The sequence below is a fragment of the Cheilinus undulatus genome, linkage group 23, assembly GCF_018320785.1.
Source record: "Cheilinus undulatus linkage group 23, ASM1832078v1, whole genome shotgun sequence".
NCBI lineage: Eukaryota > Metazoa > Chordata > Actinopteri > Labriformes > Labridae > Cheilinus > Cheilinus undulatus.
Genome location: NC_054887.1, coordinates 22,151,171 through 22,174,929, shown reverse-complemented (window position 1 = coordinate 22,174,929; position 23,759 = coordinate 22,151,171). Strand labels below are relative to the sequence as shown.

The 23,759-nt window shown below is 38.3% G+C and overlaps 2 protein-coding genes across 3 annotated transcripts; both read left to right on the top strand.

Annotated features, from left to right (window-relative positions):
* Positions 1-497: 497 nt before the first annotated feature.
* arfgap3 (ADP-ribosylation factor GTPase activating protein 3) lies at positions 498-14,082 on the top strand. The gene is made up of 16 exons (XM_041780961.1): positions 498-658; positions 1,307-1,425; positions 4,292-4,364; positions 4,476-4,607; positions 4,696-4,776; positions 4,868-4,961; positions 5,062-5,121; positions 5,601-5,647; positions 5,755-5,903; positions 6,029-6,160; positions 6,271-6,396; positions 9,240-9,392; positions 9,731-9,851; positions 10,285-10,372; positions 11,747-11,871; positions 11,954-14,082. The coding sequence occupies exons 1-16, from the start codon at positions 590-592 to the stop codon at positions 11,969-11,971; spliced, it is 1,587 nt and encodes a 528-aa protein (XP_041636895.1). The 5' UTR covers positions 498-589; the 3' UTR covers positions 11,972-14,082.
* A 489-nt stretch (positions 14,083-14,571) lies between these two features.
* Positions 14,572-23,537, top strand: LOC121505639 (IKBKB interacting protein). 2 transcript variants are annotated; one of them, XM_041781108.1, is made up of 4 exons: positions 14,583-15,032; positions 15,113-15,230; positions 20,109-20,330; positions 21,217-23,537. In XM_041781108.1, the coding sequence occupies exons 1-4, from the start codon at positions 14,827-14,829 to the stop codon at positions 21,766-21,768; spliced, it is 1,098 nt and encodes a 365-aa protein (XP_041637042.1). In that variant the 5' UTR covers positions 14,583-14,826; the 3' UTR covers positions 21,769-23,537. The 2 variants fall into 2 exon arrangements, with proteins under 2 accessions (XP_041637041.1, XP_041637042.1); XM_041781107.1 differs by lacking the exons at positions 20,109-20,330; positions 21,217-23,537 and adding an exon at positions 17,688-20,073 and having other exon boundaries at positions 14,572-15,032.
* Positions 23,538-23,759: the final 222 nt, after the last annotated feature.

Below are 23,759 nucleotides of genomic sequence, written 5' to 3'. Positions count from 1 at the left end.
TCAAAAACAATCATAATCCACCAGAAACATGAGCAAAGAAATACCAACAGTGATCACTGTACAACAGAAAACATCTAAATATATCTGAAACACATCTAAACACGCTGTCCAAGTGCATGATGGGAAAACTCTGCCTACATATTCCCTCAGATTTGGCAGTTGGCAAAGCAAGATCATTTAACGCAGAATGGAGTTAAAACTTCTCTTTTTGGGAGTTAAATCAACTCTTACATGTGTAACAATGAGATATCGACACTCCAGTTTTCACTGTGTATTGTTAAAGAGCGTTACATAATATCTAAATTTGTTAACATGTATATGTCACCTCCTAGACTCTGTACCTTCAATTACTATCCACTCAGAATCTATGGTCCACGGCTGACACATTCTTGGCTTCAAAAATGGACCTCAACTACATTACCCACAAGGCCTTGCTACAATAACATAACCACGGGGCGCTTTCATCCAATCAGAGCTCGACCATGACGTTCTCCAACTGACGTGTCGCATTCAGTTACTGAGAGGAAAAACGCAGGGCTGTTTTTCCTGCTTCTCCTGAAACCGCCAGGTATCACAAACGGACTGAACGATGGCAGAGCCAAGCAAGCACGAAATTTCAACTATTTTCAAGCGACTCCGCTCCATTCCGACGAACAAGGTGAGAGTTTCAGATGGCAGAAAGTGTGTACTCCGTTGAACAAGGAAGTTAGCTGAACTAAATATTTGACACGTCGCACTGAGAAACGCCAAGGCGAGTTTAAACTTCATAGTTGTATTCTAACAACGAGTTAAACCGTAAGTAGTAAAGAAATAAGTAAAAATAAAAACAGGAATGATTTTGAAAATCCCAGTTTTGACGCATTCACAGGAGAGCTGACTTTAAGAAATACAACCTGACGTAACTTCAGCCAGGTGGTTGACAGTTCAGCTAGCTAGCTGCTTTGACAGCTGACATTAGCCATATTTGTGTTGGGCTTTCTTTTTGTTTGCTTTAAGCGTCTCCAGCGACTTAAGCCCAAGTAAAATTGGAATAAAGAAGGCCCCAAATCACAACAATTTGCCCAAAACACCGATTTTTCATTGTGGAATTCAACCGAATTCATCAACAGCTGTTTGATCCCCATTAACATATTTATCAGACCTTCTTATGGTTTTAATGTGAGCTACTACTCTCACAATGTTTGCTTACACGTCTTTCGTATTGTTATGAGCTTATGATCTTTAATAGAGAGGATGTTGGGAAGTACTTTTAGACTTACATGCTTCATATAGAGGTTATTCTTTATTTTTCCTCAATCTTCTGTAGGTTTGCTTTGACTGCTCGACTAAAAACCCAAGTTGGGCCAGCATCACCTATGGTGTGTTCCTATGCATAGACTGCTCTGGGACTCACAGGTCTCTTGGGGTGCATTTGTCCTTTATCAGGTAAGTCAGGATTTCTTCACTTACTACTTCAGAAACAAAACATGATAAGAAGGGACACAAAAAAAAATCTCAATTTTCTTAGTTGAATGGGGAAACAATATATACAGTATTTACAATATACAGGTGCATCTAAAAAATTAGAATATCATGAAAAAGTTTAAGATTTTTTGTCACTCTCTTCTGGAAGTGAAACCCATATATTGTATAGACTTGTTACACATAGAGCGAATTATTTCAGGCCTTTATTTCTTAAAATGTTGATATTTATGGCTTACAGATAAGAAAACCCAAAATTCAGTGTCTCAGAAAATTAGAATATTACATAGGATCAATAAAAACAGGATGTTTTACACTGAAATGTCAAGCTTCTGAAAAGTATGTTGATTTCTATGCCTTCAATACTCGGTTGGGCCTCCTTTTGCATGAATTACTGCATCAATGCGGTGTGGCATGGAGCCGATCAGCCTGTGGCACTGCTCAGGGGTAACAGAAGCCCAGGTTGCTTTGATAGCGGCCTTCAGGTCATCTGCACTGTTGGGTCTGATGTCTCTCATCTTCCTCTTGACAATACCCCATAGATTCTCTATGGGGTTCAGGTAAGGCCAGTTTGCTGGCCAATCAAGCAGAGTAACACCATGGTCATTGAACCAACTTTTGGTACCTTTGGCGGTGTGGGCAAGTGCCAAGTCCTGCTGGAAAATGAAATCAGCATCTCCATAAAGCTTGTCAGCAGAAGGAATCATGAAGGTCTCTAAAATGTCCTGGTAGATTGCTGCATTGACTGTGGACTTCAGAAAATAAATGGACCAACACCAGCAGATGCCATGGCAGCCCAAATCATCACTGGCTGTGGAAACTTCACACTGGACTTCACACAACGTAGATTCTGTGCCTCTCCACTCTTCTAGGTCCCAGAGTCTGGAGGAGGAGATGCACTTGTATACAATATATGGCTCGACTTTTTTCTGTAAACAAAATTTTATGTCACGTGTGACCTTGAAAACAAATCAGTTTTCCCAACTGGTAATGACTTTCTCTGCCTAGGTAAGAAAAAGAAAAACTCAGCAGTGCAGAATCAGCAGTTAGATAAACTAGATGCAAACATTAAATTAATTAGACACAAAAGTTGGTATTTCTTAAAGCCACATAACCTGCAGAGATGTTTGTCACCAGGGCCAATGTGGGCCGATACAGATGTTAAACGGATGCATCAGTGGTCCCAACCATTTTCCCGCTGAGCATTCTTGTCTTGCTATAATTTTTATATTTCATAATCAACATCAAAATTATCTTTATCAATAAGAAAAATATTTTCTTACCCTATCTCTTGTTTGAAAATCTGTCTACAATTGTAAAAACCGGGTATATTGCCCAGCCCTAATAGATAGGCTTTACAAGGGTTGCCATGGTAGCAGAACGTTTAGCTTTATTATATCAGTAAAAATCAAATAATATCAATATTCATTTTGATACCACAGCAACAAAAATAGAAGCCCCCCTCCCTTATTTTCAACTATCAAAAATTGCAAGCAAACTTTAGTGCATTAAATCGTAAAAGTATATTGGAAACATTCATATTTGTGTGGTAAGTACAGTTTTTAAAAGTTCTGTTGCCGCTTTGTTGGATTCATTACTTTCCTAAGATTTTCTAGGCTCTGCACTTTCATGCTGTTCATTAAAATAACATACTGAATTGCAGGATTGGAAAGTAACTGATTACATTTATTTGAACTTCTGTAATTGAGTAGTTTATTTTCTGTTTTGTGTAGTTTCTTGAGTGCATTTTGAAATCAGTACTTTTACTTTTACGTAAGAAGGTTTTAACCAGAGTAATTGTACTTTACTTCAGTACAGATATCTGTACTTTTACACTTCCGTTGACTACGCATTAGCACATAGAGAGAGAGTGATTCCAGATCACATCCCAAAACTGCTGCTGGACACAGAAACAACTGGAGTATTGATATCTCAGGGTTTAACATTTCAGAGTTGATTTTAACTCCCAAAATGAAAATTTTACTCAATTTTGAGTGAAATGGTCCTCGGTGTTTGAGCTATTTGACAGAGTTGATCCACCAGTGTTAATTCAATGCCGTAAAGAGTCAGTTGATATAAGCTCGGCCCACTGCAATCTCAAATCTGGGGGATGTGTAGGTAGAGTTCCCATCATGCCCTTGGGCAGAGTGTTAAGTTGTGTTTTATATGTGTTTAGTTGTGTTTTTGGATGCTGTCTGTTGTCCAGTGATCCCTGCTGGGGTTTCTTTGGTCATGTTTCTGGTGAATTGTTGTTTCTTTTTAAATGTGAGACACATTTTCACCTTGAATGAAGTTATCCACCGAGTTACAGTTGTCTCCTGTGACTTAAGGTGTTCCTAAAGGATGCATAGTGCATAGATGCCTTTCATGGAGTTGACTCTGCCCTTTTTGCCAGAGACCCTCCTTGCCACAGATTTTTAAGAGTTACTGTAGTTCTGCCATATTGCAAAATATTTAACACTTTCTAAAGTGTAGTTCAACTACTGTATATGCAGTGTGGGTTAAGATAGACACGTCTAAAGTGTTAAACTCTGAGTTTAATAAACACTGTCAATTTGCTGTGTGTTTTACTTTATTATAGAGGTGTGGCTTTAACTAAACAACCTGGTTGGAGATCTATTCTCTTATTTTTGAGATCATATTTTACTGTACAACTCCTCAGTAGCTACTCAGTACTTAAAGTAGACTATAAATTAGATATGTTTTACTTTACATTACTTAGTAGATTTATAGACCAGTACCAGTATCAGATCTTAGAAATACTGAAAAGGGCAGACATGCCAAAAAATTCTAAGTAAGTTTAAATCCTAACTTTGATTTGTTTGACCAGGTCCACAGAGTTGGATTTTAACTGGTCCTGGTTTCAGCTGAGATGTATGCAAGTGGGAGGCAATGCTAGTGCAGTGAGTACAGAACATCAGCTACACAAAATCAACAGAATTAAATCTTAAAACACTGCAAAACACACAATAAACTCATGTAAATGCTTCCTGTTTACTTTCCTATCTGTTCAGATTGCATTTTTCAACCAGCATGGCTGCACAGCCAGCGCAGCAAACGCCAAATACAACAGCCGGGCCGCTCAGCTATACAGGGACAAGATCAAGACTTTAGGCACACAGGCCACCAGACGTCATGGCACTGAGGTAAAGCAGACACATGTCTTTTACTTCTGATTTCTGTGCAGTAGTTATTTTTCATTTGGAAGTTGACTACTGCTTTTCTTTTGCGCAGCTGTGGCTCGACAGCCAGGCTCCTCTCTCCCCAACATCACCTGGCGACAAGCAGGTGGATTTCTTCAGTCTGCATTCACAGGTAAAGATGACGGTTTTAGTATAATGCTTGTTTAATCTCTGAAATTTAATGTAGCAGCTTCAGTATCTGTCCTGGTGTTACATTGTTCTAGGCTGAACCTGATAATTTGAACATGGCCAAAATGAGTCTCAGCTCCACTACATCAGAGAGACCCTCAACCCCAGATAAAGAGGAAGACAGAAATGGTAGTGCATCTTTCTTGTAAACATAAAACAAACCTGTCATATTCCTATTTATCTTACTAGCATGTATGTCACTTATGGCATCTACATTACTCATTTTCAGGTAATTTGGAGGAGGGTCCCAGTGTGGATATGCTGAGTATGTCTCCAAAAGCAAATCCAGGTATTGCTTTGTCATTTAAGGATTTTTTTTTTCAAATACACTGTAAATTTCAGTGTATGAACCACACTTGTAATACCAATTTTTAGAAAAAAAAAGTTGGCTGCAGCTTATATATTTAAAATTTGTCCAAGTGCTGCACACATTAAGCTGCCAGATAATAACATATATGTAATAAACAACAACAGTAGTTGAAGATGTAACCACATAACCCACATATGTTGCACATTCATGTATTGCACAAGATTCTCATTAAAATAGTAAAGAAAAGTGATTATAGCTTGACCAATAATCACTGTATTTACAGCATTCTACAAGTGGCGACTTCACTGCTAACAGCTTGCTAACAGTCATTTTTCTCATTGCCACCAAAGAGCACAGCACTGAAACCTCATAGACTGCTTCTTTAAATACATCCTGTTGTTTCTGAATTATTGCTTCACTTAAGAAGACACATCATAACTATCCTCTTACCTCTCCAGATCTCCCCTCTCTCATTAAGAAGAAGCCAGCTGCAGCCAAGAAAACTGTATGTATCCATCACACCCTTCTAAACCTTTAATTACATCATAGTAGATTTATGTGTGTTTACAGACTTTGCATTCATAGTGTGTAAGATAATCTGTCTGCTCTCAGTTGGCCTCTAAGAAGGGCGGCCTTGGAGCTCAGAAGGTCAGCAGTAAGAGTTTCTCAGAGCTGGAGAAGAAAGCTCAAGCAGCTGACAGACTCAGAGAGAAAGAGGAGAGCAATGCCCCCACCAAGAACAGCCAGCCTGAGGAATCCATGTACATTGCTTTTTTCTTAAAACTATTTATGATGTTTTTCTTCCTTTATTGGTCAGTAGATTATCTTTCTGCTACTGTCAACAGCTGTTTTTATCATTTAAATGTTTTCCTTTTCTCCGGCTCAGCACTCCATCCTTGCGTCTGGCCTACAAGGACCTTGAACAGCAGAGGAAACTGGAGGAGAAGAAGCTGAAGGGGTTAGAGGGGAAGAAGAAAGAACAAGCTGAGAGACTTGGCATGGGACTCACGATCAGGGGGTAAAATAACGATAAAGATGCTTCAAATCAGTAAATCTTTATAGAGTCAAGTCTGAGTTTTCCTTGTGACTTGCTATCATCATGGCTTCATTATCTGCTCCTCTCTGTAGGGGAGTGTCTCACTCGGTGACATCGGACATGCACATCATTCAGCAAGAGAGTCCTGTGGGAGCAAAGAGTCAAAAAGGACGGCGGTTCAATGACGATGACGATGATGAAGGATCCTTCACCTCTAGGTCAGAATATTTAAATTCTTCTTTAAAGTGCACTTTTATATTTGTCCTCTTTAAATCCTCAATGTCATAGGTATTCTTAGTGCTGTCAATCAATAAAAAATGCAGAATAATTACAAGCTACTGATAAAAAGAAGAGAACAACAGGTAGATTTAGTGCATAAAGCAAACATACTGACTGTCTCTCTCCTCGATCAAGGCTGCTTTACTTATCCTTCTTTCAGTCTCACTCCCTTCTCATTGATATGATGCTGGTCTGAGCACAGGCCTGGGTTTGTTTCCATGTGAAACAGCTTTCACAGCTAGCAGGAGCATAACGAAACAGTTAGGAAGAACGGGCCTCTGAACAGCATCTTAATGTTTTACAAACCTTAAACCAGCAATAGAAGTACATTTACACTGAATGGGAAAGATGAGGGAAACAAAGTGTAAACATCATTTTTTATAAGAGGACTGCTTTAACTATGCTCACTTCCAGAAGGCTAAACTGTTAAAACTGGTAGAGAACTCTCAGTTCAATAGTTGTAATTCAACAAAAGTTATAAACAGCTTTATCATTGTGGAAAAAGTGATGCTTTTTGACTGCAATAAACAAAAAACTGAATGTGAAAGCAGTGGTTCCAAAACTGGGGTCTGGGAACCCCTGGAGGGGCTCCAAAGATCTCAGTAGGGGTGCAAGGCACTGTCTGCTCTTCTATTGTCAAATTAAATATGCATTTATTTATTTTAAATCATGATTTGACAACATAATGTATGGTGGGAAATTGGAGCCAGAAAATGAAAAAAGAGGACCCTTTAATTTTTGAGAAAACAAGTCACACATTTTAAGGGAAAAACTCTTTTTAGATTGTAAAGTGGTATATTTACAAGAAAATAAACCCAGAATTTTGGGGTTTAAAAAGTTGTGTATTTACCAGAAAAGGCTTGAAATTTCTGTTTAAAAATTCTTAAATTTTGACACTAGGAACTCAAAATTTTTAACGCTTTTAGCATCATATATTTACAACAATAACAAATCAAAAATTAAAAGAAACTTCTTTAAAATCTTTAATAAGTTTTGGTTCACATACATTTACAGCGTTTAGACTAAAAAACCATATGCGCGGGCGACCCAGGTTCGAGTCCGGACCGTGGCACTATTTTCTGCATGTCTTTCCCTGCTCTCCTCCCTGTTTCCGACTTTGTCCACTGTCCTATCAAATAAAGGCAAAAAAGCCAAAAATAAATCTTGAAAAAAAAAAAAATCTTTGTCTTTTTTTAATTTCATTTTAAACTTGAGATTTTCTTTTCTTTCTTTTTCCTCTTTTTTTCTTCAACAGATCTTCTATATCATTTTCTTTTTTCAGCGTGGCCCTTGTATGCCTTGGTAATAATAGATGTTTTATTCATAAATCATTGGTCAAGAACAAGTGTATTAAGACGTGCTAGAGGAAAAAGGTTCAGAGTATTTTTGACTTACATTTCTAGCTTTACAAAAATGCATTCACTAATGCTTCTGACAAGGACTTTAAAGAATAAATTTAGCCAGTTTTATCTACTAGTTTCTTGCAAAAAAAACAAATTTCATAAATCAAATATTGTCATAGAAATGTTTCCACTTTCCATGTTTGAACTAGGGCTGTTAAATTACATTTTTATTATAAATTATATCATAATCTCTGTACTTAATTGCAATTAATCTCCCTTGTTGCATTTTGAAATCCTGCTGTTTTGCATTTAAAACTATCGTTTCAATTCGGATTTTTGCACTGTCTAAAACTAAGGGTGATTGACTTCCTTTAAAGATACAGACTTTTATTTTGAAAGGAAACGAGGAACTTTTGTAGATTGAAAATTATGACATGAACTTAACCACTCATAAAAAGAACATGTTACAGATTAAAGGGACAGTAAAAAGGTACATTTTTGAAAACATGAGGTTCAGTTGACTTTTGACTTGTCTACTGAGCGGTCTGTGAGTTTTTAAAGTGGAAGCAGTGATGAACTAATTTTACATCACTGTGGCTGCAGGGAGACGCTGCAGTAGCTTAACCAAAGTGTGCTCAAAGGGACAATGAAGCCTGCAATAATCACAAGCAATGCATTAATGCTTACAGCCCTAGTTTAAATGCATGAGTGTTGGGTCTGTGGTGTTGTAGCTTAGGTTGAAATCCTTCATGGAAAGTTGGGGGATTCTTTCCTCATGTTTACCTTTTGTATATGTTTAAAACTGACTTGCAGGCTCTGAGTGAGAAGGGGGCTGCATGTGGTCTCTTGGCAGCCAACTGTCCATCCCTAGGCTAGAAGCACACAGGCAGGGGAGGAAGAGGAGACAGGCTGTCTTATCGATCAGTCCCAGATGGTGTTGATCTGGATAAATGAAATAATAAAAGTCTAAAGTCCATGAAAGTTTTTGTGAAATTTACAAACTACCGTAAGTCAATTGTATGAGGAGAAGAGTATTAAACAACAAAGTCGGATCAGTTTATATTGTAGAAGTAATCAAAGAAAACACATTATCTTGACAGCCCTAGTTATGAGACCAGGTTAATTTTGCTGGTGTATATCCACAGTTAACTCAGACGTGCAAACACAAAATGTTCCCTTTTCCCTGGAAAGTTTCAGAGGTACTTTTTGTGAGGAAAAGTTTAAGCTGGTTATTCAACTGCATGAATTGGTTTTAGCTGCATATATTTGTTATATTTTAATTTTCACAGTTGTCTGAATAGATAGTGGATTAATGTGGCTATTAATACCCTACTTTTGAAACACTTTTGAAATGTCCATAGCAAAAAAGCCCTCTTAGTCAGTCTTTCACTCTGCTTCCACATTACTTTACATTATTCTGAACTTCTTTCTTTTTTCAGGGTCTTGACTCGATTTGAGGACCAGTCAGACTCTATAGATAGTTTCTCTTCCCGGTGGGATGATAGAGGCGAGGGAGGAGGCTGGATGAAGGAGAGCAAGAAACCAGAGCTGGACTTCTTCCTGAGCTCCACAATCACATCACTAGATGACAGGTAGACCCTGTTCCTGTCACTCAAATCGGTTACTGCTTCAAAAAGAAGATTTTGCTCAAATATACCCACTGCAAGGCACAATTATCTTCCCTTTTCTAAATTTTGGAAAACAGCTGACTACGTGTCAGTTTCGATAACATGTTTGGTTATTGGTTAAGCTAATTTTAAGTGCAAAATACTGAAAGTTTGCCTTCTGTGCTTTGAGTTGTTAAAAACTAGATTTTTAGCACCACAAGTCTGAGAGGCTTGAATGAGATAAGTAATTAGAATAAATGTTGTCTTCTCGGAATATATATCTCTTGCTTATATTTGTTTTTTGTCATTATTTTTGTCATAAGGCCCACATCCAGAAGAAAACCTGAACCAGTCTTTGATTCAGGTGAAGCTCAGAAAAAGTATGGAGGCGATGTGAAATCCATCTCCTCTGATATGTACTTTGGAAAACAAGATAACTCTGAGGTATGATGATAACGTGCATCTTTTATTTTAAACTATACAATGTGTTGTGCATGCATGGAGCTTATTTGCATAATTTGCTAGTTTCTTTTTGTATATGGTGTTATATAATTATTTGTGTATGCATTAATTAGATACTCAACATTTGATTGAATTGAAAAATCTTTATAGACCCTGATGAACAGTTTGGCTTGAATCAGAAGTCAGCACAGGCTATGCACATTATACAAAATGCACTAAGACATAAAAACATACATATAACTTCATCTTACTCCTTTAGATGTAATAATATATCTTTGTATATTAAAAGTTTTTAAGTGCTCACAAAGAAGAATTACATAATCTTAGTATGGGGCTTTTATTTTGCACCTATCTTAAACAGATGCATAGCTTTTTAAAGCAACTACTAAAAAATGTCTGCATGTCTGCTTTTTAGTATGAGGCCAAAACGCGACTGGAAAGATTTGCTGGAAGTGCTTCTATAAGCTCTGCTGACCTGTTTGACGATCAGAAGAAACAAACTGGTAAGTGCACAATTTCAAAGGAAGATTTAACATAAAATCCATTGTGCATTACCCATTTTTGATATCTTTTTTCCATCTGAAAAGTTGGCTGTGTCCTGTTTTAAGTTACAACCACCATATCAGTGCAGAAAAATGCACTGTCTTTGCTGTAATTGCAGACATCATTGTCACACATTGCAAGCACCCTGATGCAAGTGAAAATCCGCTCACCTTTTTTGAATTGTTTTGCACATTGTTTTGCAAGAAGTCATACTAGGGATGTAACAATACATCACTGTATATCTATATATTGATTGGTTGATTTATTATCCAATCAGATCAATAGAAAATCAAAATGTCGATCTACACTGCCACCTTTAAGCTACTCTTTTATTTTGAAGTTCCTCCTGCCTGCCTGTTGACAGTTTCTGCCCATCTGTGTTTCAGACAGAGACAACTGCAGGGCAGGCCTTTCACCTTATTTTGCTGACTATGTCTGCATTTTTTATCCATATACTACCACCATATGAGATTGTTTACAGACATAAACCACTTTCCCCTCTTTATGGCTGAAGTAGCGCAAATGGTGTCTAATACAAGCTCTGTGGATAGGCATATATGCTGTCTGAACTCAGTGAGGGTTAAAGCAGGGCAGCTGTCCTTCTTTTATGCCCCCTCTTTCTCTCTTTTTATGTGGCTGCTCATAACAAGGGGCATCTATTAAAATAAAACTCAAGATTGCAATAAAAAAGTCATTAAAACATTAATTAATGATCCTGTATTTTAAAATGGAGTGGTTTATTAAGTAAAAGTCATGAACTTCTGGTTTGATTAAAAAGACACCTCATTTAAGAACAACAAAGGTGAGCAGTGTAACTTCAGGGAGGTGGCTCTGTACTTCACAACTGTCACCATAGGCTAAGAGCTCATCTACAGTAATATTAGCTAGTCAGAGTGCAAATTCCGCATGGGAAAACAGAAAGTCCTGAAGCAATTGCACATTGTTGACTTTGCTGAATGCAATAGATAAGCACTTTTCAACCTTTTTTCTGTCGAGGCACCCTTTCAAAATTTGAAAAATCTAAAAAATCTCAAGTCCCCCCAGTCAAAATGTGCTGATAATAAAACAAACATTAAAGTCCCTGTTACAGCTAAGAGATTTCCCACGCTGGTTGAAAAAAATTTGCAATAGATCTTCAGTCAGGACAGTATGAATCTTTTTTCCCTCTTGGAGACCCACAAAAACACTGCATCTTACATACTGGGTTATCTTATGTTTCAGCCTTTACAGTACTTAAGATTTTATCATGCATCATTAATTTGATCATGAATCAATGTGGTTATTTTATGTGTCATTTTGTCGGTTGGTTTCATTTGTTTGTTTCATGTTCACAGCGAGTTCATACCGTCTGGCCAACGTGTTACCGAATGCTCCTGACATGTCGCAGCTCAAACTGGGAGTGCGCTCTGTCGCTGGGAAACTTTCTGTCATGGCCAGTGGTGTAGTTAGCTCAATTCAGGTTAGTAAAGAAATAAAACCCTGCTATTAACATCAGCTAAACAAAAATTTAAGTCTTAAAATTCTACTCTTCCCTTTTTCAGGATCACTACAGCTCCTGAGTCATTTGTTTGGATTCATCTCCCTCGTAATCGTCCTCTGTTTGCAGAGTTGAGAAGTATCAATGCATTGTGGTCGTTCATGCTGGTTTGTTAACTTAGAAGAAAGACCAGCTAACGCTGTGGACAAATCTGCTCTATTATGTACCCCCATATAATCCTGTAAACATCTTAATCTAGTTTTATATTGGATAATGTACATACAGAAGTTGTTACAATCAAGTTTGCCGAAGCACAATATTCCCAGCAGTTATATTCCTCTGCAGGCATCTTGAAAAGAAATTTATGTGTATAATTTAGATATGAAGAATGTTTAGTTTGCAGTTTACTTTGCTTTGCGGTCCTGGAATTAAATATTTAGAAATTCTGTATGTAGCAGAAGATATTCTGAAGGAGGGGTTTCTTTTCGGTGATGAGCACCCTAAATCCTAATTGGAGGAGACTAGGGTAACTTTTTGTTGGTTACACTTAGTCATCACACATAATTTTTAGGGTTATGTTGAGCTTTTTTCTTGTCTTTCTTGCACATTCCTTAAGGTTTGAAAGTGTCCTTTCTGTCCCTAAAGTGCAATTATGTTTGCTTTTCCACAGACAGAATCAAAATCTGAAAAAAGAGGTCTTAGGGTAGCAGATATTTATATTTCTTAATTATGTTTAATCCATTTGCAATTTGCCTCATTAGAACACGCCTTAATACAAATAGTTTAAATCTTACTTTTCATATATCTGTTGTCCAAAAGGGACAAGATGGAATTAAGTCAAAGTAGCAATAAATATATTTTTTAAAAGTTTGAGACTTAGGGAAGAATCCTGGTTGACTTTTTGTTGTCTTATCTGAAACTGTTACAACCACTATGGCCATTATAAAGATATTAGCAGCAACTGATTGGATAATTTTAGCATAAATGAATAGAAACAAGGGTAAACAGATGGTTTTGCTTTGTTGAAAGGTAAAAAATCAGCTTAAAACACAATTATTGAGATGGCGGGGTAGATGCTGAATGTTTTGGATTGTAATGGCTTTAGTGGTTTCAAACCTTTAATTAAAAAAATTTATTCAGAATCGCAAAAAGGTCATCAATTAAGTAGCACCAGAATGCCCTTGAAGATGGGCTAGTTGCACTTTTTCTGTTTTTAATTGGACACTTTAAGAGGTTGAAATGAAGAAAGGGGTCTTGCAGATGTACTGGGGTGACTTTTGAAGATCTTTCAGTTCAAGTTGTAGCTGCTTTTTGTTGGACTTTGTGTTTACATGTTAGTGATGACTTTTCATGTTGAAGCTTTTGTTGTTAATTTAATGGCAGACTCCTAATGACAAAACTTACCTTAATGTGGTGGGACCTTTCTGTAGCTTCCAGGCCTTACTGTAAATATGAATGTAAACAATCCATTCAAAGCCTTTAAAATGTTGTGTAGTCGCTATAAAATACTGCCAATGCTGTCAAGTAAGACAAAGCTGGTAATTTGGCATATGTAGCACTTCAGGTGGTGCTTTAGTTTGATATTGGGTTTGCTGTTGAAAAGCTGTAGCAGAGTAGCTTTATATTTGGTAAGGAATAACGTTGGCTTCTGTTAAAATCAGCACAATAATATTAGTTTAATACACTACAAGAGTGAAAAAAGGGGAGTTTCAGATACTTTCATGACCAAATATTTGTGTACTCCATCACTCAATGCCTTAGTCCAAAGAAGTCTTAATAACTTGCCCTCATTTTGCTTTATTGCTGTGGCATCATGTTTCCTTTTTGCACATAATTTGTTAGGATTTGCACGTGGCAGCTTTTGCTTGAATGTACTTACATGCAGTCAAATCTTATCCTTTAAGTTGGAAAACGTCCAATGTAGACTTCTTAAAAAAAATTTGTTGATATTTATGTTCATTTTTTTGTTTCTTTTGATGTGAAATATTGTTAAATGTTACATACAAGAAAAGTAGCTCATGTAATTGGAATGACCCTTGTTGTTAATAGCTGGCACAACAGCAAATTGTTGGCAAATGGTGATGACAGTATGCTGAAATTTAAAAATACAATGCTGTATAAGGCTTTGAATTCGACTTTTGACATATTTTGAGACAAAAAATGTAAATTAGACTTTTGGAAACATGTCCAATAAATGGCTTGTGCTTATGCTTTGTTGCTTTCTGCCTAATTTTTACCAAATGTATTTTTCTTTGCAATAAGTATATAAAGGTATTTTTAAAATGGAGTTTAGAGACACAAATACTAATTAGTTGTTGAAAATTTTCCATATTTGTTTTTTTCTTTTTTCTTTTTTCTTTTTTTTTTTATTGATCATACGTTTCCTGTTCCCTTTAAAGTTTTCATTCATCCACTCTGGCCATATTCAGGAAAAATCTGGCAACCGCTTACGTGGCTGCCTGAGGCGTTTATGACCCATGATGAGCCGTCGAAACTGTGAGTGTTACAGATTAAAGCTATGTTGTAGCATTAAAAAACTGTCAAGTGGGATAACCAACTTTAATTTTGCCTTTAACCAATGTTTGAGATGATGATTAAGATATAAACACTTCTCAACAGTTCGGTTTTTACAGTTAATTTAAGTATTATAAATACGCGTTTTGGTAGTGCTCGTTCCAACGAGCCCAAAACGAGCACTTGAAGGGGGCGTTTTCCTGAGAAGCAGGGCTAGCTTGTAAGTGTGTCTTGTACCGTCAAACGCAGCCGTTAATAACTGTTCATTTATTTCTGCTGCCTTTATGAGTGAATTATGAACTTATCTGTGAATAGGCTGTTTTATGTATGTCTGCAACGACACGAATAGCTAGAAAGCGTTTCATTGTTAGGCCTGTTAAATTTTATCAGTAAAAGTTACCAACGTTGTGCCAGTTTGCTAAAATGCCAACCGAAGTGAAGCAGAGGAAAAAATCACCAAAACAAAGTGATGAAGTGTCGGAAACTTCGTCTTCAAACGACAAAGATGAAGATAAAAAGGCGAAGACGGAGGCAGTGAACAACGCATCATCAAATAAATCATCTTCGAGTTTGGATATTAAAAGTGTAATGTGCTTGTTGTCGCTAGCAGCTTGTGGAGCTTTGAGTTGGTGAGTCAAACTACGATGAATTACTTAAGTTTTCCTCCATTGTTCCTGAGTGAAAGTTTCTAAATGTTTCTCTGTTTCAGGATGGTGCTGCAACAAAATGAGAGGTTCTCTGAGATTGAAGAAAAATACAAGTTCTTACATGGAAAGACCTCAAGTTTGTTCGACATGGAGGAAGAAGTGCTGAAAGTTTCTAAAAAGGTGCGTCTATGAGACAGGTTTGGAGCCTTCAAGGGCCAATTCAACTAATTTAGCCCTGCAGTCAAACCTTTTGGTTAGGAGTGATTTAGCATTCATACAGCTTAAGAATGTTGTTTACACAATTTGGTGAACTGAATAGTAAATACATTGCAGTGGCGGACTCAGGATGTTTGAGGGGCAAAGGCAAAAATGGTTTAAAGGGCACCTGCTGTTTTCTGTGGGGCACCATTATTAAATAGTTGTTAATTTTTTCCATGCTGAGGGCACTTTGTCATTTTTCCCACTTAGAGAGCACTTAGCCAAATTGTGTTCATTTAGCAGGCACTTAAGGGGCTACATGTCAAATTTTGTCAACTTAGAGGGCACCACATAAGGCAATATGTCAAATATTGTCCACTTGGAGGGCACCAGAGAGAGTTTTGTGTCAAATATTGGTCACTTAAGCCGGGTATACACTGTACGATTTAAAGCCGACCATATTAGAGTGGTGGCAGAATGTCAACTCGTACTGTGTGACTGAATCGCTTACGATGCATGAGCATGGCGCACGAGTTGTTTGCTCACACTGTATGTTTCAACGGTCGTGCATGACCTGAGTGCTCACATTGTGCGACTGAAGTCAGGACGGACCGTGACAGAAATCCGCAGTTTCCTTTTTAAAAAGTCACACACACTGAGGGTGAAGTTTTTCCAGTCATATCCTCTCTCTCCCCCATCTATCTCTCCTGCTTTCTCTCTCTCACTCTCCCTCTCAAGCTCTCTCTCTCCCTCTCCTGCTATCTCTCTCTATCCCACACACACAAACAGCATCACCCCTATGTCAGCTGCAGGTCCACAGGTAAGAGTATTTCCTGCTCTTTTATTTCCTTTATCAAAACAGGGGTACATCAGCAAGTCATTCCAGCTGTTGTCATGGTAATTTAGGATGCTGTCTGACAGTTTACAAAGGAAAACAATTCCCCAAAGTTGTTTATTCTGCTCGCTTTTCTGCTCTCACTGTGAAGTGTCTGGAGTCATACGACCAAGATATCAAACATGCCAGAAATCCTCCTGACCGGTCGGGAGCAGGTCGTAGTCAGGCTGTGGTTGGCCGTCGTACACACCTGTACACAGCACGACAAACGACGCATGATCTGACTGAAAGTCAGAAAATTTGTGGCTGAATCACAGGAACATCGCACAGTGTACATCCGGCTTTAGAGAGCACTAAAGAGAAGGCACAAAGTCTGATCCTCTGATGAGAATCTGTGCTCAGTATGAATCCTCATTGTAAAAATAATACCTGCTCCTCACCTGATATCTCCATCCATGAATCTCCAGCCACTGCCATGGAAGCGTACAGCTAAATTCATGTCAGAGAAAGACCTAATTTGCTCTTAAAGAGAAGCACACCAAAACTGAGCCTTCTGAGAGCTGGTTTATGCAGGGTCAAAGATGTTTTCTGTAGCTTAAACCATGTTATATTTTGGCAAAGCATAGCACTAACATTTCATTCAGACCACAGAGAGTTGTGTTAAAAGGTTGAGAAGGTACAATGTGTCACCTTTAAACATTGTTGGACCCAGGGGCAGGGGGTCAAAATAATCCATTTAGAGGGCACCAAAGAGGCATTTCTTCCAGTTTTGGCTATTTAGAGAGCATCATGGAAAGCATTTAGTCCATTTTTGAACATGTAGAGTGGCAAAAATGCATCTAAAAGGACACTGTAGTCTTTTTTAATCTTTTTTTTTGTTAAATTAGATATAGTCAACCTGTTACCTCTATAAAAAAACTTTTGTTTTAAGAGGCCACTAGGAAAAAACATGTTGGAGGAAACTCTTCAGTCTTAAGGCAGCATCTGCATGCTTATTGTGTTTTCCATCTTTGAAATTTTCGTATGAACTTCTCATCTTGGCACATTTCTTTTGTCCTGCGTCCCATCTTTTGCAGGTGTGTGACCTTGCAATGTAGTTAAGAATCAATACAGATATGTCCAGTTTAGATCAAATTGGCAAAAACTGTGTTTTGGAGTACTCCTTATTTTAATTAGCAGAGTTCACGGTCTGAATTTAGCTTGTCCGCTTCGATGTTGGTAGCTGATGACACTTACCAATGTTATATTTATTAAAGAAAAACATTCAGTGTTTTGTACATAACCTCAAAATTAAAGAGTCTTTCTTACGTTTTAAAAAAAGAAATTAACAATGAGAGACAATTTTGTGTTTTTATTGTCAAAGAATTTTAACAGAACATTCACTTTTAGTCAAAAATTGTGTGATGGATCTACTATTGTGATTTGAGCATTTTGTGACATCCTAATCTTTCGTATTTACATAATGTCCTCTATCATCATTTTTTAGTTTCCTTTAGTTTAATGTGTGCATGCCCTGAGTTTTCTACTATATCTGTCATGTAAAAAAACTGAGGACCATTGAGCTCCAACAGAAACAGCCCTCCTGTTTTGTGTTGCGGCTGCAGCTCGCTGCCTCAGAGGACGACCTACAGCAGGCGCTCTCCACCGTCTCCTTGGCTGCCCGACTCCAACAGGACATCTCCACCCTCCACGCTGCTGTCGTGGCGATGCAGGCCGATGAGAACTCTGCCTCCCGTGACCTGCAGACCGTCAACGCCCACTTCCTCAACGTGACCGAGACGTGGCAGGTGCATCTGGCTGCCATCTCCTCTGACCTCTCTGCCCTGAAGGCCGAGTCCCGGGAAGCCCACGCCGGAGCCACGGAGCGAGTGAACGAGGCAGAGCGGAGGGCCCGGGCGCTGGCGGAGAGGTTGGAGGAGCTTGAGGACAGCACCAAGAGGAACGCCCGGGCTCTGGAGCGCACAGAGGAGGAGGACGCTAAGCGAGCGCAGAATCAGCTGGACTGGAACACTAAGCAGATCCACAACCTGGAGGCACAGATCAGCAGCCTGAGCAAGAGGGAGGCGGAGCTCAGCGCTCAGCTGGACGAGCATATCCCTCGGGTGAAGGAGTGTGAACAACATCTGCCTCAGGTAGAGGAGGCAGTGCGCTCCATCCTGAGGCTGGGGGGGGACCTGAACAGTGCAGAGAAACGTCTAGAAGAGGTGACATTACAGGTGTTTGGGACTGAGGATAGCATGTTAAAAGCTCTGAATGAAATCCTGGAGATCAGGCAGGAGTTGGACACGCTGCACGCTCAAAACAGCATCTTAAAGATGAAGAATGAGCTCTCTGTAGTTAAAGAGGCAGTTCGTGAGCTTACCATGGTGCTGAAGGAAAACAGGATTGACAGTCAGACAGAAGCTGTGGAGGAAGAAGAGTGGAAAGAGGAAGATGAGGAGATACCATGGGAGGAGTGGGAAAAGGATGATGAAGCGACCCAACCTCCTCCTGATGACATCACTGAATGATGTCACTGTTTTGAGCCAACTAGGGAAAAGGAGTGTCTCCTTTTTCCAGCCAAAGACTAAAAGTGCTCAGTTTGAATGTTTTTCAAAATGTGATACTCAGTTTCATGTCAGGAAGTGTGACTGCCACTGCCTAAAACTTACCCAGGTAATATGTCTCATACGACACGAGATACATTTCAATATCATTAGATTTGGATACATTAAGGTTTTTTAGTATTTGAGCTAAAGTCAGATCAGACAACATGAATTTTGGCTAGATTTTGACCTGATTGTGCGTTGCAGCCCATGTGAAGAATTGAGTTTGAATACGAACATCTGGAGCAACAATCAATCTTGTAGTGTGACATGATCTACGATGCATCCAGGACACCCCACAACCATGAGTCAATAACACTGGTATTTTTCCTGACACTGACCAACAGGCCAGCATTAGCTTCCTATCTTTGTATCATCATTTACCAGAGGGACATTTCCCCACACCCAGTCTTTGTCCTCCAGGGATCTTCTGTTTACATAAAGCAGAGCTAGGATCACAAGCTAATCGGCCTTATTTTCTTGGTATGTTACCACATTTGTATCTCAGGTTCTGTCTGAAGGATAGCCAGCCCATGTTGTCCTAGTCTTCATAGGGACAAATTCACAAACTCTTCTTCTTTTTGGCTTCTTCTTTTAAGAGCACAAGACCGATAGCATCACACTGAGATGACCAATGAACTTGTGTACAGTCCTGAAGATAGTCACGATGACATTGTTGATGGCTGGATCACATTTATAGTGTTGCCAGTCTGACGGCCGAGACATGGACAAGATTTTAGTTGCAAAGTCTGATATGATTCCATCTTAAAAAAACACATGTAGTCTGACCTGACCTTAAACATGCACTATTACTCTCATGCAAGCCATTTGCACTGACACAGCTATGAAGCAGTATTGAGAAACAGGCTGTTGTGTATAAAAAAAGAAAATTATTCTGACAATCAGTTGGTTTTCAAGTGTTTTGCTTCTTTTTTTATGTTTTTTTTATCATAATATTAAAAATGTTTGGTTTTGTTCTGTTTTTGGAGGAAAATGAGAATTTTCATGTCATCATTGTGCTCAATAAAATATGTTGGCAGTGTTTGAAAATGCCTTTTTAGACAAGCGTAAACTGATTTTTAAAGAAAATAGTGTGTATTTAGTTTCCTACACATCCATCAGTGTTATCTAAAATGCTGTACAATACATATTACCTATTTTGATAGATGTAATGTTCATTTTCATGGGTTTTGTAGATTTTTTAATCAACTTGTCAACTATTCTATCACTAAACTTAATAAAGAAAGTCATATTTCTTATGAAGAAGTTGTTTTTATTTTATCACCCTCTGATTTACCTGTCTTCTCTACTTAAGCACTGAAAAATCCACTCTAAATGATGTCTATGTACAAATACTTTAAATGGCTTACATCTTCTAAATACACAAAGTTGCTGCTGTTGTTTCTGTAAATGTATGTATTATTATATGTCCTGTTTCAGTGTGAGAGCATCCAGCCGATGCTGGAGGATCTTGGGGCTCAGCGGGGGCCTTTGCAGCCCAGGCTGGAGAGCTTGGAGCAGGATGTGATCCGCCTGAAAGAGTGGGCATCAGGGCTGACGGAGAAACGAGCTCAGCTTCAGACCAGCCTGGCAGCACTGAGAGAGGCTGTGGGACAGATAGAGGAACGCACCTCAGCCATCACAAAGGACTTCAACAACAAGGTTTGTTTTCTGTTATTTTACTGGGTCTTTGGTCCAATGCCAATGCTGTCTGGTATCACAAATGCTTAATCCTAAAAAATGAGTTGCTTTACCTTTAAAATGTAAAAAAGTTGAAAGAAAGTATTATGCCCTAAAATCTATAACATGCATCAGTACATCTATCTTCAACATGTGTTTATTTATCCATCAATAACATCCAGCCATGCATCTATAACATCCATCCAACCATTAAAAAAAACACCCATCTATCCATCTTTAACATCCATTCATCCTTCTATAACATCCAACCAGCTATCTATAACATCCATCCGTCCATCCATCCATCCATCAGAAAACATAATCTATCAGTCCATCTATAACAACAAACCATAACTTCCATCCATCCCATAGAAGATATCCATCCATCTTTAACATCCATCCATCAGAAAAAAAATCATAAAATTATGTTTTTTCCTATAAGCTCTCTAAAATATAAAAGCATATGGTTTATTCTAACAAAATACAAAAAGAAACCCTCAAAACCTTTTATTAGTGTGGCTTGCACTGATCTTACTTGATTTAATTATTACATAATCAGTGCTCTTTCTATGATACTAGTGGCAAAAGGATATAATTTTGCCAAGTATGCTGTCACAAACTCACAAGATGTGGAAAGATTTTCAAAATATGTTATCAAAAAGAACACTATATAAGGGCTTTTTCAGTTTGGCACCTTTATTTAATGATAAATAATCAACTCCATTTAATTTATTGGCTAACAAAGTCCTGTGATCTAATGTCATGATGCAAACAGAAAAAATATACAAGACAAAATGGAAATATATTGTTCTAACCCCCCAGGCCCAGACTGGTGCTTTACAGTGTTTTCTCTATATTTGTCCTGTAGGTGGCATCAGTGAGGACGGACGTGCGTAGGATGGATGGCTTGCAGTCAGAGCTCGAGTCTTTGCTGACTCAGCTGGGAGAGCTGGAGGACAAGACTTCTCAGGTGGAGCGCAGCATGGTCAAACACATTGGGGACGTCCTGGCCAGCAGCATTGACCGAGTCTCAAATCTCCGCTCTGCATCTGAACGCAACTCTCAGGCCATAGACCAGCTCCGCAGACGGGTCCCTGAACTCACAGCGGCTGACAAACAGATCTCTGATCGCCTGCAGGAGCTGGAGAGTGGCCGAGCTCGTCTGATCAGAACGGTGACCTTCGCGTCTGACCTGAAACCAAAAGTTGCAGCAATAAAAAGAGACTTTGGGGCGTTTGAACCTCAGCTGTCAGACCTGACTCTACGGATAGGAAGGCTAGCAGAGGATCTGATGCTGAGAGAGCAGGAGATCACAGAGCTCAGACAGACATTAGCTAACCTCACTGCAGTAGAGGGAGATTTAAATGTTACAACTAAACAGGTTAGTGAAATAGCAGATATATCTGATATAAAGACATAATCAGAGACAGAAATTACCTTTTTTGAATCATTCTGATCATCTGCTGTACTGCTGTTTGAGGTTTTTATGCAATAAATCTTTTTTTAGTAAAATATAACTGAAATGAAACTGTGATGTTGTGAACAGTTGTTAAGCACAAATCTAGTATGTATGGTTTTCTTAATATATGGTGGCATTTCCCATGAAAAATCTTCACCCTTTTTCTAGAGCAGCTTTACCCAAACCTAAACATGGCATGGAAACTGTGAAACCTCAAAATCTTCTTGGGCCCTCATATAACCATAAAGACACTCAGTTTTTACCTTCACATTCTTGACCCATAAACAGGTCATTTCAGTGGGAATACTTGAAATTAATGCAGGAGATGATTTGCAAAAGATGCATTATAAAGCTTGGAAGACAAACACTTGTGTTCCAAAACTGCGTTGCCATGCAGTCACAGTATTATCCATCAAAGCCAGATTCATTTCCATCAGTGCCATGTTACATCAGAGGCTTTCACCATCATTGCCCCGTTACAAAACAGGCTTTCGCCATCATTGCCATGTTAAATCAGGGGCATTTAAATTGGATGTGTTTATAATTGCTTTCTTCTCTATTGCTACAGGATAACCACTGACTTTAGTCTTTATCTGAAGAGGAACAGTCCATCTTAATGCATTCCTTGCACATTACAGAGACAAAGTTGTACATTCTGGTTTTGTAAATCAGACAAAAAAAATGATGAAAAGGTGAAACGTAAAGTTAAATCTTCTGGATGTGCTTTGTTAGTTCAGAATTTAAAAAAATAACATATAGTTAAGTATTTTATAATCAGTCAGAGGTACAAGATGTGAAATTTTTGCACTGAAAGGTCTACATTTATCAAAAATGATTACCCCTGTTATTTTAGTTGAGTTCTTACATTACCTTAAATATTTTTAAAAGTTTTCAAAGTCAGAGAAATAGTTTATTTTTACAGTTGTAACAGGATGTGTGTTGTTACTTTGGCTATACTCGTCAAGCTACCGTGACAGGCAAGACTTGTTTATAGTTGCCGTGGAAATGCTTGCTGTTACGTCAAAGATCACTGCATTAGGAAGCATGAACTGCTTTTGGAAGCTGCCATTCTGTTGCTGTATTTCAATCGTGTTTTCTGCTGCTTACTTGTCATGAACTGCGATTTGTCTCTACCATTGGTTGTGAGTTCAGTCAAACAAGCTCACCATTGTAACACATAACTCCACCACCACCTTGTAATGCTGTGGCTCCACCAGGCATTTAAAGGTCAAGCAGAGACCAGACACACTGCTCAGCTTTACCAAATTATGAAACAATGTTTTGGCTTCATTGATGATTTTTACATAATGAGGGGGAAAAGCTGTTAAAAGTTAATTTTGTGTTTGACAATGTGAGCGATCCCAAAATGCAAGGCAAGTATCTTTTACTATCAACCAGGAAGGCTACTTTTAACCACTTTTCGTCCTCATTATATAAAATTCATCCATGAAACAAAAAAATTGGTTTACTGCTAAGTGAAAGCACTTGGTAACACTTTATTTAAGTGGGCCCTATTTACTTAGTATTTTTGGTAATGAGTGTAAATATGTCGTCATAATAACGTATCATGTAATTCCTTGATATATATGTAATATGGCTGTTTTGGCTGCTTTAACACATTCTGACTTCACTGTTTCAGTATTTCTGTTGTGTTATAGGGTTTCAAAATTGATGACTTTATTGCTTAAGGTTATAGACACCACCCTGGTGTCATAGTAGTAAAAATAAAGCTTTAAACTGGGAGAAGAGCTGCTTCTGTAAGCTATTTTAAGCTACAAGTTTGCAGTTAGTGCTCATGGCAAAGAAATAGTACTGCACATAACCCCCAGTAAAATGAGGAAATGTTAGTTTTACACAAGTTAATGCTTCAGGCCATATTTTCTTACTTTTTCCCCTTCTATTTATTTTTTGTGCTAAGCCAACTGCCGTATGGCCTCAGTTTCTCTTTGGCT